We start from the raw sequence: 15,000 nt of genomic DNA, 5'->3' as shown, positions 1-15,000 counted from the left end.
TTAAGTGTATTTGCCCTTGTGTTTGAAGATAATCGCCAGAGCTTTTATTATGTTTTGCTAAAATTTTGGATTTTATTCTATACACATTTTTTTCACGTTTTCTTGATGACTGATATTCTGCTGAAATATACAGCTTATCATTTCCCGTTTTGAAAATTATTTCTTTTTGTCCTTAGACCATGACTAAGTATGATTGCTATCTTGTTGATTTACAGATAGGTCCAAAAACTACGTACTGTCCTTGTGTAAACTTCATGACTGATAAAGAAAACGTTTGATAAATATTTATGAAACTATGTCTATCTGTGTGTAAACGAAATTTGCTTTTTTATTTCTTGCATGTTATGCAGCTTGGAAGCTCTTTTGGAGCTTCTGTCTGTGCTGCTGATCTCAATGGAGATGGCCTGGATGATCTTATCGTCGGTGCTCCCATGTACTCTGATCAGCTTGACGAGGGACGGGTTTACGTCTACATCAACAGAGAGTTTGTAAGCAAACCTTCAGGCTTATCAGTGTATTTCAGCAGTTGCAGTTATAATCCACACAATTTAGATAATTTAAGAGAGATACATATGAAGACGTGTTGTATGGGAATCAGATTTAAGTATTCTACATGTAGTTGCATAAAACTTATCCTTTATGCCTCGGATGATGGTGTTTGAGTTGTGTAAAAACTAGAACAGGTTGAAAGTGCAACATACTTTCCTTTTAGCTCCTTTTAGTTAATTCGCATATGTTTAAATAAGAAGATTTTAAAATTTGAAATGAGTTTGAGGATATTGTCATTGAGGCTGATTTAACTGTGTCAGATTGAAATTGGACATTGAGAAAAGCATAACCAGTCAGAGATTTACGTATTAGTCTTCAAATTTTTAAAATTTGAGAAATTCTAGAGCATAAAAAGCAATATAAAGAACAAAACTGAGAGATCTTAGCCAATATGAGGATACCGGTCTTGTCTAGCATTTAACGAACTTACTATGAATATGGCTTTAGTCACCCAACATATACATTTTTCATGGTAAATTTTGATTTTTAAAATGTTGTAAACATCAACGGAATTGCATAGCCAGTAATATTATCAAGAAAATTAAGTGCTTCCATTATTTATGTGTTAAAACTCTTCCTTCTCTCTGCAGTTCAGTCTGGAACTTTTGCAGCCTTCACTGAGTGGAAGAAATGTTCCTAATGCAAGATTTGGCACTGCTCTTGCCAACACGGGAGATCTTAATCATGATAATTTTGAAGGTAACTAACCACATTGTGAAATACTTTTAGTTTTAGTAGAGGTTTTACGGCACTCGCAACTGCATAAAAGGTCATATGAGCGCCAGAAGATTAGAGGTGTTACAAGAGAGTAACAAACATAAAAAAGAAAAAGGGGAGATAAGGATGATAGATCTTTGACAGGAAAGAAGAAGCAAACCACACCAGAGCACCCGCCAACCACCCACTGAAATACTTTACTTCATCTGAGGTCATGAATATTTCAAGACACATTGTCTTTGTAATTTTGGTTGTTAGTTACTTCTACCCTTTGAAAAAACTGAGTCTTTTTTGCTTATTTCTTTACTGTTTTCCCTTTCTGTTTATGCCCTTTGACTTCAAGCCTTGACATAAAATGTATTCATCTTCCTAGGAAACAGAAAAATTGTAATTTTGTTTTTTGAAATTACTCAGCCTGTTAAAATTAAGTACAGTCGAACTTGTGTAAGATAGAATCGCAAGCCAGGTATTGTTTTAGACAAGGGAATTTAGGGGAAGATGGACTGGGTTTCAGAGGCTCAGTTTAAAGGGTCTCTTGTCCGGTAAGCGAGCAACGATCAAAACTTCACTTCTCTCAAGTGCTATCCTCTCTGATAATGGCATGTGTCAGTCCTACTTATTCATTACCCCCAGCGCTTGCATTTCATAGGTCCACTGTTTGACCTGTCTTAGCCCCACCCATCAGTGTAATAAACACAGTCAACCAGTGCTACCCCTTCCATGTTTAACAATGATTTGAGGAACTCTTTTCTCGGCTGGCTGTACAATCAGGGCAGCAGGCATTAGTCAAGCTAATTTTACACCTCTGGCATCTGGTTACCTGTGAAAGTTACAGTGCTGGAGCGTTACTGGAGCACTTTCACAGCACTGATGAGATTTCATACCCTCACCACACTGACTAATATGCACAGCTAAGGGCTCACATGGCTAGGGTAACATCATAGGTATGGGTAACATCAACCCCCCCCCAAAAAATATAAAAATTGCACCCTTACTCCCCATCTTTGCTGTCGGTTTTGTGTAAAGGTTAGAGACACTGGAACCAAACTTGATTGTTTTGTTTCAAATTTTCAAATTGGGGCTGAGTGGGGCAAAGCATTTTCCATCTTAGACTGGTAAAACCTCCGAGGGGAAGGAATTTCTCTTTCCATTTCAGTGTTAAACAGGTTTCCATTTTATAGAGGTAATAATAGAGGAATTTATCAAGGGGTGAGCCTGGAGATTTCCATATGACAGGTTTCTGTCTAACACAGGTTTCTTTTAAAGCAGGTTCGACTGTATACAGGCCTACTCAAATTTACACAGAAATACGATTTTATTTTATGGCGTCAGAACTATAGTGTAACAAAATCTCTGCACCATTTTATTCACAGCTATTGAAAACTTTAAAGTTTGTTGATGAATTATTATACATTTCTGCTTTCCAGATATTGCTGTTGGAGCTCCCTATGAAGAGGGATCTGGAGTCGTTTATATCTATAATGGTGCTAAAAATGGACTTTATTCTGAACCATCCCAGAGGATTGTTGGGAGGGACATACACAGTTCCTTAAAGACATTTGGTTGGTCTTTTTCACGACCCTGGGATGTGGATAATAATCACTACAAAGGTAATGTTTATTTATGTTCTAGGTAAATAGAAGAGAGTCAACTTGATTTTTCTTTTTTTGCTGAAAAGTTGTAATAATGAGAAGTTGCCTATGACAAAGGTTGATTCTCTTAAAATACATATATTATATTGATAAGTTGGTGACTGTTATGTACTGTTCAGAAAGTGATCGAGTGTTATGATTCTCTTCATGCTCTGGACATTTGCATAAGCTGTGGCTCTGTGGAATATTATTTTATTGGCATACTGTGGAAAGTATGCCTGGAATTGGACCAAAATATTGATTGTTAGTTGGAGCTCTTATATGTTCTCTCCTTTTTCTTTTTCGTGTTTCTATTTGCCATGTCTATGTTTGGTGGACAATGGCCATAAATGTGCAGTCTTATTACAAAATTTTATTCAATGACCGCTACATTTGACGAGAACAAATGTTTACTAAAAATGGAAAAGGAGGAAAAGCAGAGCTTGTGAAAGATTCACTGAAGAAAATAATACTCGTATAGATTAAATAATTCTTTAAAACAATTTTCCTTCAGATTTTGCCGTTGGAGCGTTTGAATCAAACATGGTGGTGCTGCTCCGAACTCGGTCAGTGCTGGATCTGTTTGCCAGCCTTCAGGTGTCCCCTTCTGTGATAGACATCAAAAAGAGACCAGCCTGCTCCCACCAGGGCCACTCCTGGCACTGTTTTACAGCACATCTCTGTTTAAAGTACAGCGGGAAAAATTTGCCTCCATCCTCAGGTAATTACAGGCTTTCTACTTTTGATTTGGTGAATTTTTATCTCTTTCGATCCAGTGTCAATGAAGACTGTGAAACATTGGATGACTGCTTTGGCTGTTTTTAGCTCTTTTGGCCAGTTCATGGTCTTGCATTTGTCAACTAAAGAAGGAGGAATAGTTATAAATGCTATTCATTTTTAGTGTTTGTCAGTAGGAAATTGAAAGTATCCTTTTTCTTATATATATATATATATTAGTTAATGGGATTGCTTTATTATAAATCAACTCATTCAGGATGTAATTTTTTTCTGGAGTTGAAACCAACTGGATGTAATTAATTTATAACCCCGCGAATCATTTTTAGGGTATGGAAATAAAAAGGATTTTACAGATAGTGTAGTAAACATTGAAACAGCAGTAATATTATATCATTCGAAAGGTAACTGAATGTTGATGTTCACTGATGTTGCGAAAGCAATAGAATGAAACAAATTGTGGACCCTGTTCAAATTGATGATATATCTGTGATACTCTTCCAAGTTGAAAATTAGGCTTCCGTTGCCTCAAGTCTGTAAAATCATTTTTCAGCCTGGACCAATTTGTTCCTTCTTTCATACTCACTTGTGAAATTAATTTATTCTTTCAGATCCACTGATCAAATGCTGCTAATGCTATAAGAAATTCATATTCCATAGATTTTTATTTGAGGAAGAACGTGGCTAATGTATAAGAAAAGAACAAAATAATTATGTTGCACACTTTTTGACAAAACTAATTTTGTGTTTTTTGTTATTGTTACAGAGGTGAACATGACAATGACATTAGACACTTTGGAGAAACACCGTGGGGAGAGGTCAAGGTTGTTTGTCCTGAGTCGAGACGACATGGAAAAAGAGACTGTCAATGAGCTTGTGACTCTACGCTTAGAGCGAAATTCCTGCTGGAAGAAGTATGTCTACATCAGGGTAAGTGACTTGCTAACTTGTTGTTGGATGCTTCACAACAAATATTTGTCGACCATTTGAAATCGCTTCAATGCATGAATGGTGTAGTATTCGAAAATATATAAGAGAAAGAACAAAGTCGTGCTTCCACAGAGAAGTGTGTTTTGCTATGCACAGCACATTACATCATAGCGAATGAGTTAACTTGTAAAACTTTTTAAAAATTAAATGAACTACTTTGTAAATGTATGTTAAGAATAATCACTTCATTAAAAAAAATGTTGCCGGGTACTGTTGAAATGATTTTGAAAGTTGCAGAAACTTACAATTAGTTATTTAAAAATCTTTGTTCTTGTATCCAGCACATTGGAGTCATGTTAGTGAAAAAGAAATTTGTAGTCAATCTTGCTTCTCTGCTTAGTTCACTGTTAAAGTCAGTGTCCATGCCCCAAGGTAGCAAATGGAATTTAAGTTAAAGTGTTATATTCATTTAGTTGTTCTTACTTAACTTCAACCCTTCTTAGAGAATAATGGAGTGGAATCTGCTGACCCCGTGTGTAAAACAGTTATACGATAGTAGCAATAAAGACCATTAGGCCAGACACTATAAAAGATTTTTTAAAAACCAGGGGCATTAGGCTGGATGGATACCCTTATATTATTAGACTGGAACTGGCCTAAAGGCTAGCTAAAGGTGGCTGATCCTTGATATGAGCCTTCACAAATTAGAAATGCAGAAGCCAACAGAGAAGCCTGCAAGCTGCACATATCCACAAGTGATAATGAAGCCTCAGATTGTGGTGAACTCTTCTCTGCCATGATTGGTCTCATTGGACATAGCAGAAGCCACAAATCAGCTTTATCCATATTTCTTTTATTTTCCTATAAGCAATATGCTCCTTTGCAGATGCTTTGGTAATGGTCAGACATTGACTGACAAGCTAGTATTACTAAATTCAGTTGTATGCAATAACTGTTGAGAAAGAAGAGTTGGCATGAGTATTTGTTCAAGAAAACCGTTTGAAATGACCTTGCAGTTTTGTACAAAGCTATGGTGTAGCCTACTTTGTATTGTTTTTCTTTTGTTTCTTTTTCTTCTAGCCAAACAGCAGAGATATAATCACTCCTCTACAGCTGCAAGTGGATTTTGAAATTGCTTCAAACTCAATTGGCATTGCAAGCATGTGCACCATTTGTCCTATTCGGAACAAGTACATACCCAATACTGTGACCACCACTGTGAGTAATATTTTCTTCATTGTGATGGAAACTGGAAACAAAGAAACTTTGAATATTTTATTTTCATCTCAACTGATCAGTGTAAGAATAAATGTCTCCTTCAGAACAACGTAATGCGGAGTCTAGAACTAAGCAGGTGATCTTTGTTCAACAGTGTGAGTTATGTACATTGTGCTTAAATAACTTAAAAACAAAATTTCTGTTGTTTACCTTATTGAACTGTTTTTCTGTTTGTTTTACAAGCTTCCTTTTTTAAATATTTGCAGACTCGGTTTGCTCTTGAATGTGGGGATGATCATGAATGTCACCCTGATCTGAGTCTGAAAGCACGACCCTTGTTCAAAGACGACGGCAAATTTTTCCTCATTGACACTTCTCCTTGGTTTGATGTTGAGCTGACTGTCGGCAACACGGGTGAAATCTCTTACTTGACAGTGTTAACTGTTGAGCACCCACCATCAGTTGTATATTCCTCCCTGCACGTCGTGGGTGGCGGCTCTTTTCCCATGTGTGCCCCTGGTTTGGCCAATACAAACTCAACATACTCGTATCTGCTCTGTGATCTCTCGGAGCCTGTCAGGACTGGACAAAAGGTATGCTTCTGATTTTCTTTTGATTTACTTTCTTGATATGATCAGTTTTTGTAATTTGTTCCTTTGACTAGTATATTCTTTGTCCCAGTGTTTCTATTTAGCCAAAACTTGTAACTGCATGTGAGGCAACGGAAGGTACTTCAGAAAAATGTAAATCTTGAAATACTTATTAATGCTAATCAATAATTCTATTTAATTTGTGTTCATCTTAAGGACATTTTCTTGATTAAAGGAAATGATGGTCCAGTGGAATTCCCAGAGGGGTATTTCTTTTGCCTGATAGTTTGAGAATTTCTTTTGTATTTCATTTTGGTCAGTTTCTTACTCCAGTATGTGTAGACCACTTGTCGAAGGACTGCTTAGTTTAGGTTCAAACATCAAGGTAATGTACGTGGCTGTACGTAAGACAAGAACTGCTAAAGTACACTGGTGCCTTTTTGACTGATACTACATGTGTATTCTGCCTGTGGAATGGTTTCTTTTGTATGGCCCTGTATTATCAAACTTAGAAAAAGATAACCTGAAGTTGCTGCAATCAAAGAATTGAAAGTACTGATTTTGAACACTGCAGTTTTTTTTTCAGCTTTGTTTAGTTTATCCAACAATTAATTCAATGTTCATGCTCTGTTCATTGGACAGTTTGCAAATTGTCACATGACGGACCCATGATATAAATCGTTAAAAAAATTGTGGTTGAAAGGACTTTGAAAAGTTGAGATTGAAGAATAATCATTGCATGCACTTATGAGCTTCACCCAAATATAGGGTGACCATAGAAGCTTCATTTCCCTTTAGATTAGTACTGTAGTCTCTGCCTAAGATCCTGGTGCTCGTGAGCAAGGAAAATGCGGGATCTTAGGCGAACGGGATCTTAGCCGAAACTCCAAGGGAAGAATCCATGGTGAACCATGTTCAGGCCCAGGACTGGTAAAATGGTCTCCCTTTACTGTAAAATGAATTGATGTGACCCCATGGTGGGTTTCTGACTTTTGGCGAGCAAAGAGTGGTCAACTTTGATGACCAATCACAGTAGCATGAGGCATGCCATTTTCACTTATTATCCTTTCATGAGTCTCAAGATCTATGCTTACCCAGTTGCTCTTCCCCTTTCATCATCATCATCAATGTCTTTCACGCCCGGCTGGGTATAGGCCATATATACAAGCTCCCTCCATTTATTTCTGTCCTGGGCCATCTTTCCAAGCTCATTTCAAGTGAATTTCGTCTCTCTCATGTCCCTTTCCACCCATCTCCTCCATGTTTCTTGTTGCCTACCCCTACCTCATACTCCCTGTGGGTTCCACTGCAATGACTGTCTTGTGATGTTTCTGCTGGGCTTTCTGAGGATATGTCCCATCCGTTGCCACTTTCTTAATCTTAGTCCTGTTTCTACTTCTATATCCTTTTGTCCTGTCCTTTCCCACAACTCTTCATTTTTTATTTCTTCCCCTTTACCAGTCCAAAATTAATAGCTTTCTATCTTCAACTGAGTTTCGCCGGCCTTTGTAGTTATGCACCATTCCGTTGTGACCACACCAATTTAAATTCAGTCTATTTTGCAAATTCAGGAGTAGAGACAACCGCTGCCTTGGCCATAGAAGAGTCCACAGTTCGATATGATCCCGCCTAGAGCGAATTTGTAGCCCCTACCCACCCAGTGTGTGGTGTAAGCTTAGGTGGAGAGTTCAGATGTGAGTGAGATGTTGGGAAAAACAAATGTGTCGGTGAGTTCACATCTCGGTGTGATCCCGTATGAGGCAAACATTGTACCGTTTCATCGACATTTACAGTGGACATGTGATCACATTCACAGAGTGATTGATCTGTGACGCAGTGGGCAGTTAAATGATCTTTCAAATTTTCACTCTTGGTTGATCTGCTGTGCCATGCGTTTTTTTTTTTCATGATCAGAAATGTGGGATCTTACCTGAACGTGGACTTTCCGAACGTGATCTTAGGGGTGACTTTTGTGAAGTAAAAATTTTGTTTTCTTAAAGCAGCGGCATCTTAAGCAAACCAGTATGTAAACTGTGGGATTTTAGATGGTGACTACTGTACGTATAATTTTGAATTGCATAGCATTACAAATTTACTAAATTTTTCTTGTTTCAATGGTGCATTTCCATAGACTGTTCTGAGAATGAGGTTTTACGCTCAAGGAGTTCCATACGATGTATTTGAACTAAACATGAACTTCAATGTGAGCTCCACAAGTGAAGAAGGTGCTCATATTATGTTGGACAACTCAGTTCAAGTCAAAGTCCCGTTACAAATGAGGACTCAACTGAAGCTTGCAGGGTGAGTACTTCCTGTTATTGAAGGATCATGAGCTGCATACTTATGCTATTGCTTTCATTGAGTAATCATGTCTGAAATTATTCAGTTATAGAAACCTTTTTTGTTTGTTTTTTTCTCATAATCTCATACCTTTCTGATCTCTATAATATTGGATTTAGGAGAGAAAAAGTTTATTCTTTGAATTACTCATGATTGTTGATAGCAATGCGGAGGCTGCTTGGCTTATGCCATATGATTTAGTGCCATGTCGAGACCTTCCCTTGATTGGAAATACACTGAAATGCTTTAGAGCTATAAAACAAATTTATTCTATTGAGCTGCTACATGTTTTCTTATCTCTGAAAAAGTAAAAATCAGGTTTTGAGATAAATGCACTGAAAATAAAACTACAGTCAATCAGTTATAGATGATAGTGATTGTACTGTAACTGTCATGTGATGATTGTGCATAATTATTCCTGCATAATCAAATGTCCTGTGCTGTGAGTCCATGGAAAAGATAGATGCTTCTAATGCCTTCTTAGATGTTAAAATCCCAAACACATGATGAACCACACTCACACTTATGTTTCAGAGTGTCCTTGCCCAGTCAAGTATCTCTGCCCCATGCAAACAGGAGGTCAGAGGATATGACAGAGTTTGTCTCTCTCACCCATCTATACATCCTGCATAACCTTGGACCCAGTCCCATGCCTCATGGACAGCTCACTTTGAAGTTTCCCGAATTAGACTGGTTCCTGGTGGAGAATATATATGTAAGTGTTATACCCTGTTTTTTCTTGTTCCAAGTATACTTATAGCTTACTATGAAAGGAATTGTTAGAAGGAGACTTTCAGGATAACCTTAAATGGTGAAGGGATGAGATGGAAGTTTTACTCCGTTGATGTGGCATCTGGAATCTATTCTGTTTTCCCATAGTCTATCCTAAGGCCTTTCAGTAAGAGGGAAAACTTTAAGTGACTATGTGCAACTGTTTTGAGTATCAGTTTAAGTTCCATAGGTATAGTTCTTGTTTGTGTGTCATGGGGGACGCTTTCAGTGTCAAGGACTTAACATGATCATTCCAGGAAGGGATACAGCAGTTAATTTTTTTGTATGCATTTTCAGAGAGTGTATTTTCTAGCTTTTGAAAAAAAAAACCCACTTTTCAATCATCTTTGCTGAAAGAAGGGAGCCATAATTTAGATCTTTTAAAAAATGTTCTTTGGCTTTTTGGTCAATGGATACTTTTACAATGATGTAATTGAGCATGAAACTATAGTATTCTAAGTGTGTATCCCGTTACTCATTTCAAACTTTTCAAATGTCTTATTAAAGTTGGTAATGGGCTTGTGATTTTCATCTTCATATAAGGCATGGATCCCTATTGTAACTCTCTTTACATCTTCACAAGTGTTGACTAAAATATTTCCTTGCCCTATGCCTGAGAAACATTACAATTACTCTGAGCTTGTCAATATATCTTGTTGTAGGCAAAACACTTAATGGAAACTGCTGGTCATTTTCATGGGTGAGGCTTTGCATAAGTTAATATTTTGTTGTTTTCTGAACTGAATGTAAGTGCTGAAAAGATGGACGCAACAAATGAACTGCTGTATGCTTTTCCCACCCCTTCCTCTGTTTTTGTATGTCTATAGGTAGAGAGGAAGTCTGTGACTGATGCCTTCTCCAAAGTTCCTGTAGAATGTAACCAGTCCCCGAACCGCTCTCATCCAGACGCTGCACACTCTGGTGATGGAGATGTGGAAGGAGGGGCTTTGAGTGATGGCTTCAAATACCTGGTAGCCCTCTGTTACTTTTGTAATGGCATGGTTTATTTGGTACTCTTTGTGTGGTTTGTTCTTCTACTTTTTTTTTCCTTTTATTATTATACTATTATGATACTGGTCATAATTATCGTGCAGACTCCCAACAAAATTGCATCTCGGCTCAACAGGAAGGTGCCAGTGCTGGGGCTTATTTCTACTTTCCAGTGTGTGCTCATTAATCAAAAGAGAAAAGTAATTTTTTCACCTGCTAGGGTTATATGGAGCTGCTCTCTTTTATTGTCTTCTTTATTATTCCTTTAGCTTTCTGTCCTCATTATTTTCCATCTTTGAGAATTGTATTCGTATTTATATCAAGTAGCACATTAATTTAGCTTATATAAAAACAAATAAATCTTAACCTTAGTTCTGGAAATCATGATTTTTTTTCCCTTTTCCAGACCTGTGAGAATACTGTGTGCCTCACCATCACTTGCTACGTGGGCCTGATGCATGTCTCAGAGACGGTGTATGTCAACATGAGCCTCAGCATGCGTACGCGGGTTCTAGATGAACTCAAGGTCTGCATTAGATCTTTAAAAGAATTATAGCTGCTATTATTATTATTACTACTACAATAATAGTAATAATATTACAGGGTAATTAAAAAGGAATGAACCAATTTCATTATGTAATATTCTCTAATGAGGAAAAGCAATAGAAAACTCCAGCTGTCACAAGTATTGTACTCACAATCAACTTTTTTTTCCTGACTTACAAGCGTTCAATGTGGCAACTGTTTTTGCTCAGACTGATTTAACCATTTAGGGTCCAGCAAAATACTTCATTATCTTTACATTAACTCACTTGAGCCTATTCCCGTATATTTATGGAATGCCCCCTTGTCCCTTTGGCCTAATCCCGTGTGTTTACGGGATGCGCCTTATCAATCGATATCTGCAGTGTTTTCAAATTACAATCTACGGGAAGTGATGAGCCTACAGTTGACCCACTTGTTTCGTTTCGTGAAAAATTTGGTAAAGTTATGTCCGATACTTTTTGAGCTGTAACGAACTAAGTCGGCCACCCCTGTATTGCGATAGATTATTTTATTATAAATAGAGCGCAAAAAATATTGCGTGACCCCAAGACATTGCCATTTCAAAATACTGATAAAATAAAAACTATTCTGACAAATTAGATGCAGTTTTCTTTTTCTGTGAGGGTATTTATTTCTGTCTCTTGTTGCATTAAAAAAAATAATGATAGCTTTCATAGTTGTTTTTTTTTTTTTAACTCTTCAATAAAAACCCGAAAAGCACCAAGCTGCAATGGTTGTGGGGTGGAAAATAGCTCAGGCTGAAGTGAGTTATTACATAATGCTAAAAATATCTGGACTCCTGACTCTTTAATGTCTTGACGAACAGGGAAAGTAAAGGAATGTGTATGCAAGTTAATTAAAGAATATTGCTTTTGTAATATGACACTTTTTGCTAATGAGAAAAAAAAAAAAGAAAACTTCTCCAATTGTGCAAAGCTTGAAAATTTTTTTCAACAAATTCAAAAGAGAACTTACCGTGTTCTGATCCTGATCTCCTCAGCTTTTGATCGCTGATGAAAGTCTGTCCTCACTTAAGTTTCAGCTTAAAGAAATAAAGCAATTCTTTTGTCTTTCATTCAAAGACAAAGTTTATATAACATTTTATTTTATACTAACGTCATCTTCAGGGTCCACAGCAGGCGAGAGTCATGACTCTGGCTCCTATGTGGTAATTTAGGAGCTAAGTTTATGATTTGAAATCTTGTAACAGTAAAAGAAGTAGATTATATTGAAAGAAGTGCTGTTATTTCTTGGATATATAGGATGTTTTTTTTAATAGACAAAAAATTAATTTGCATAGAAAAATCGAATTGGGTCGTATTCCACCTCATTTGTCATTGAAAATTTGAGAAAATGTGTGTTTGTTCAACAACCATTTCCAGGGCCCGCAACAGGTTGGAGTCACAAGTGTAGCTTTTATGGAAGAGCCAGCATACACAGTGTATCACTCCCTTGCTTCCAGCCATAACGCCTCGGTATGTTAAGGAGGGGGATTAACAGTTCCTAAGTGATCCTTCAAGATTATTACCTTCTATTGTACAATTGTAAAGTTAATTGTTTTATGCAGATTCGGAGTTAGTCTGTTCTGTTTGGTTGTTGTGATTTGAACTCATGTACACTGTGCACAGCTGTGTTTGTGTTAAGGGGGGAAGTATGTGTCTCTCTCTCTCTCTCTCTCTCTCTCTCTCTCTCTCTCTCTCTCTCTCTCTGTTTCTCTGAATGTGTTTGGTTGGTTAATTATTTATCAGTACTTGTGTGACGGAACTGCTGTTTTTTTTGTGCATCTCATTGTAAAGAGAATTTCTCTCTAGGGATTAATGACATTGTCTTTTTAACCTCCTTTTATGTGTACCTATATATATGCGACTCGTACATTCATTTGACCAGCATCAGTACTAGGCCACTACCATAAGCTGTCAAAACGCCTTTTTTTCTTCACAGCAGTTTCGAGAAAAACAGGCTTTTTTGTCAGCGTAACCATATATAGAAATAGAGTCATTCCAAAATTTGAATTCTAATTTATTGAAAAAATGCTCACTGTTTCAATTTGATTTTTTCACAAAAGTTGGGTATCTGATCAGGTTTTTGATTTAGCAAATGAAATTTTGGTGCCAAAATGAAAAAAGGCATTTTGTCAGCTTACCTCAGAGTAGTGAATGGGTTCTGTTCTTTGCCTTTCACCGAAAAAGTATGAGTTCAGTGTCCAACTGAAGAGGACATATCATCAAATATCTCCATTTTTCAGGGGAAATTGTTTCATATGTCATGATTGGGCCTCACAGGCTGAGGCAAAGCAGCCGGTCCACTTGATACCGTAATCTAAATTTGTCAATGGGGGTGTAAAACATATCCACAAAAGAGAAAAAATAGGTGACCTGCATTGCATGTGTGCAGTGCCACTAGTCAATACAACAGGCTTTAGATTTAAGTGATTCAGCCTGCAGATAATTTTGACCCCCAATGCAAATAATTTGTGACCTTTTTGTGACCTCACAGACAGTTAGTATAGATAAATATTTATATTTTATAAAACGCTTTGTGTGGCGCATAGGAATGTTCAGAATAAGAAATACTATTCAATGACTCCAGAAAAAATGGTTGAAATGTAAGCGGACAGAAAAAAGATGAGAGGAAAGTGATGCAAAGAAAGGGAGCAATAGATAAGAGCTGCTCTGAACGGCCCTGTGCCTGTGTCAAAACATAGGAGATAGTCAGCCGCTGTGTGAATGGCGCTGGATCAGTTAAGTTATGATGTTCATGTAACAGCTTTTATTGTGGAGAATTGTGCGTTATTGTCTCACAAATGTTTGGAGTGAGTGAATGATTTCATTGGATCTCTTCCTCAGACGACAAGTTATATTGTGTATGAATCTCTACCCCTCAAAGCTGTAACCTGGTGGGTCCTCGTGATCAGTATTTCCAGTGGACTTCTGTTGCTGTACATCATTGGCATCATACTGTGGAAGGTCTGTACACACTTCTCCATAGATATAACTTTTTCCTGTTCTATTTTTGTGCTTTTTGATGAATAAATTATGTTGTATTTGTGTGTTTGTGTGTGTGTGTATGTGTGTGTGTGTGTGTGTGTGTGTGTGTGTGTGTGTGTGTGTGTGTGCATGCACCCCTACCCCATTGAGTATTTTAGCATGTTTGTGTGTGTGTATTGTGTGTGTATATAATTACTTTTTATTTCAGAGTTTCATGAGCCATAACTTTTTTATTTCAGTGTGGATTCTTCAGGCGAAAAAAGAAGGAAGAGCTCCAGCGGTTGATCAGATCTACTGAAGCCGAGCGAGAAATGCTTCACTCGGACTCCCTGAGTGCTGGCTCGAGTGAGGTCATGATGCCCCCTCCAGCCCACGGAGGTGCCAATGGCATAGATCACTTACGCCACGGGCTGGAGCTTGACCAACGTCTGTTCTACCCTCACATGAGTCTGGACGACGATGGTCCCCTGGATCGAAGTCCTCACCAGGGGGATTTCTTTCACAATCAGAGCCTGAACAGAAGAGACATTCGTCAGGGTAACCACAACCCGTCATACCTTCACAGTTTTCACACTCTGCAAGGTGGTGGTGGTGGTCGCAGTCGCAACCCAGGTCATGGCACCGGTGTTCGTAGTAACGGTCACCATAACTTGAGGCACAATTTGTGGGTTGCCCCCCCTCCTGCACCCGCTCCCCCACCTTCTTTTAATAATGAGATGTACTTAGAGCCTCTGGAGACGAGAGCATAGCCAAACTCACCTTTGTTTTATTTTTGGGACATTCTTTTTGTGATATTTCAATCGATTTATGCTTATTATGCAAATTCCTTTTTGCTGGGCGGAAGAGGACTTTCTTGAGAACGAATTAAATTTTTTTTCTTTGTTAGAGGTTTAGTGACCAAAAAAGTTTGAATATGGCAATTGTTACATTTTAATGAGGCGAACATTTAAGAAAATTTTACGTCTAAAGACAAGGGACAACCGAATAAAATCCTCT

At 37.7% G+C, this 15,000-nt stretch overlaps 1 protein-coding gene across 1 annotated transcript in view; it reads left to right on the top strand.

Moving 5' to 3' along the window:
- Positions 1-15,000, top strand: part of LOC101860405 (integrin alpha-9) — a 56,406-nt gene that overhangs the window by 40,169 nt on the left and 1,237 nt on the right. Inside the window, exons 9-22 of the mRNA XM_013081623.2 lie at positions 351-488; positions 1,140-1,248; positions 2,694-2,876; positions 3,412-3,618; positions 4,399-4,562; positions 5,643-5,780; positions 6,047-6,373; positions 8,502-8,671; positions 9,245-9,425; positions 10,309-10,452; positions 10,878-10,997; positions 12,400-12,492; positions 13,864-13,983; positions 14,244-15,000. The exon at positions 14,244-15,000 is cut by the window's right edge and continues 1,237 nt beyond it. Of these exons, the coding sequence (XP_012937077.1) occupies positions 351-488; positions 1,140-1,248; positions 2,694-2,876; positions 3,412-3,618; positions 4,399-4,562; positions 5,643-5,780; positions 6,047-6,373; positions 8,502-8,671; positions 9,245-9,425; positions 10,309-10,452; positions 10,878-10,997; positions 12,400-12,492; positions 13,864-13,983; positions 14,244-14,753 (2,604 nt within the window). The 3' untranslated portion in view covers positions 14,754-15,000. The remainder of the gene's footprint in view (positions 1-350; positions 489-1,139; positions 1,249-2,693; positions 2,877-3,411; positions 3,619-4,398; positions 4,563-5,642; positions 5,781-6,046; positions 6,374-8,501; positions 8,672-9,244; positions 9,426-10,308; positions 10,453-10,877; positions 10,998-12,399; positions 12,493-13,863; positions 13,984-14,243) is intronic.

This window comes from Aplysia californica, unplaced genomic scaffold (assembly GCF_000002075.1).
Source record: "Aplysia californica isolate F4 #8 unplaced genomic scaffold, AplCal3.0 scaffold00138, whole genome shotgun sequence".
In the NCBI taxonomy this organism is placed as follows: Eukaryota; Metazoa; Mollusca; class Gastropoda; order Aplysiida; family Aplysiidae; genus Aplysia; species Aplysia californica.
Note: the sequence above shows the minus strand (reverse complement) of the source record. Positions and strands in the feature narration are given on the sequence as shown.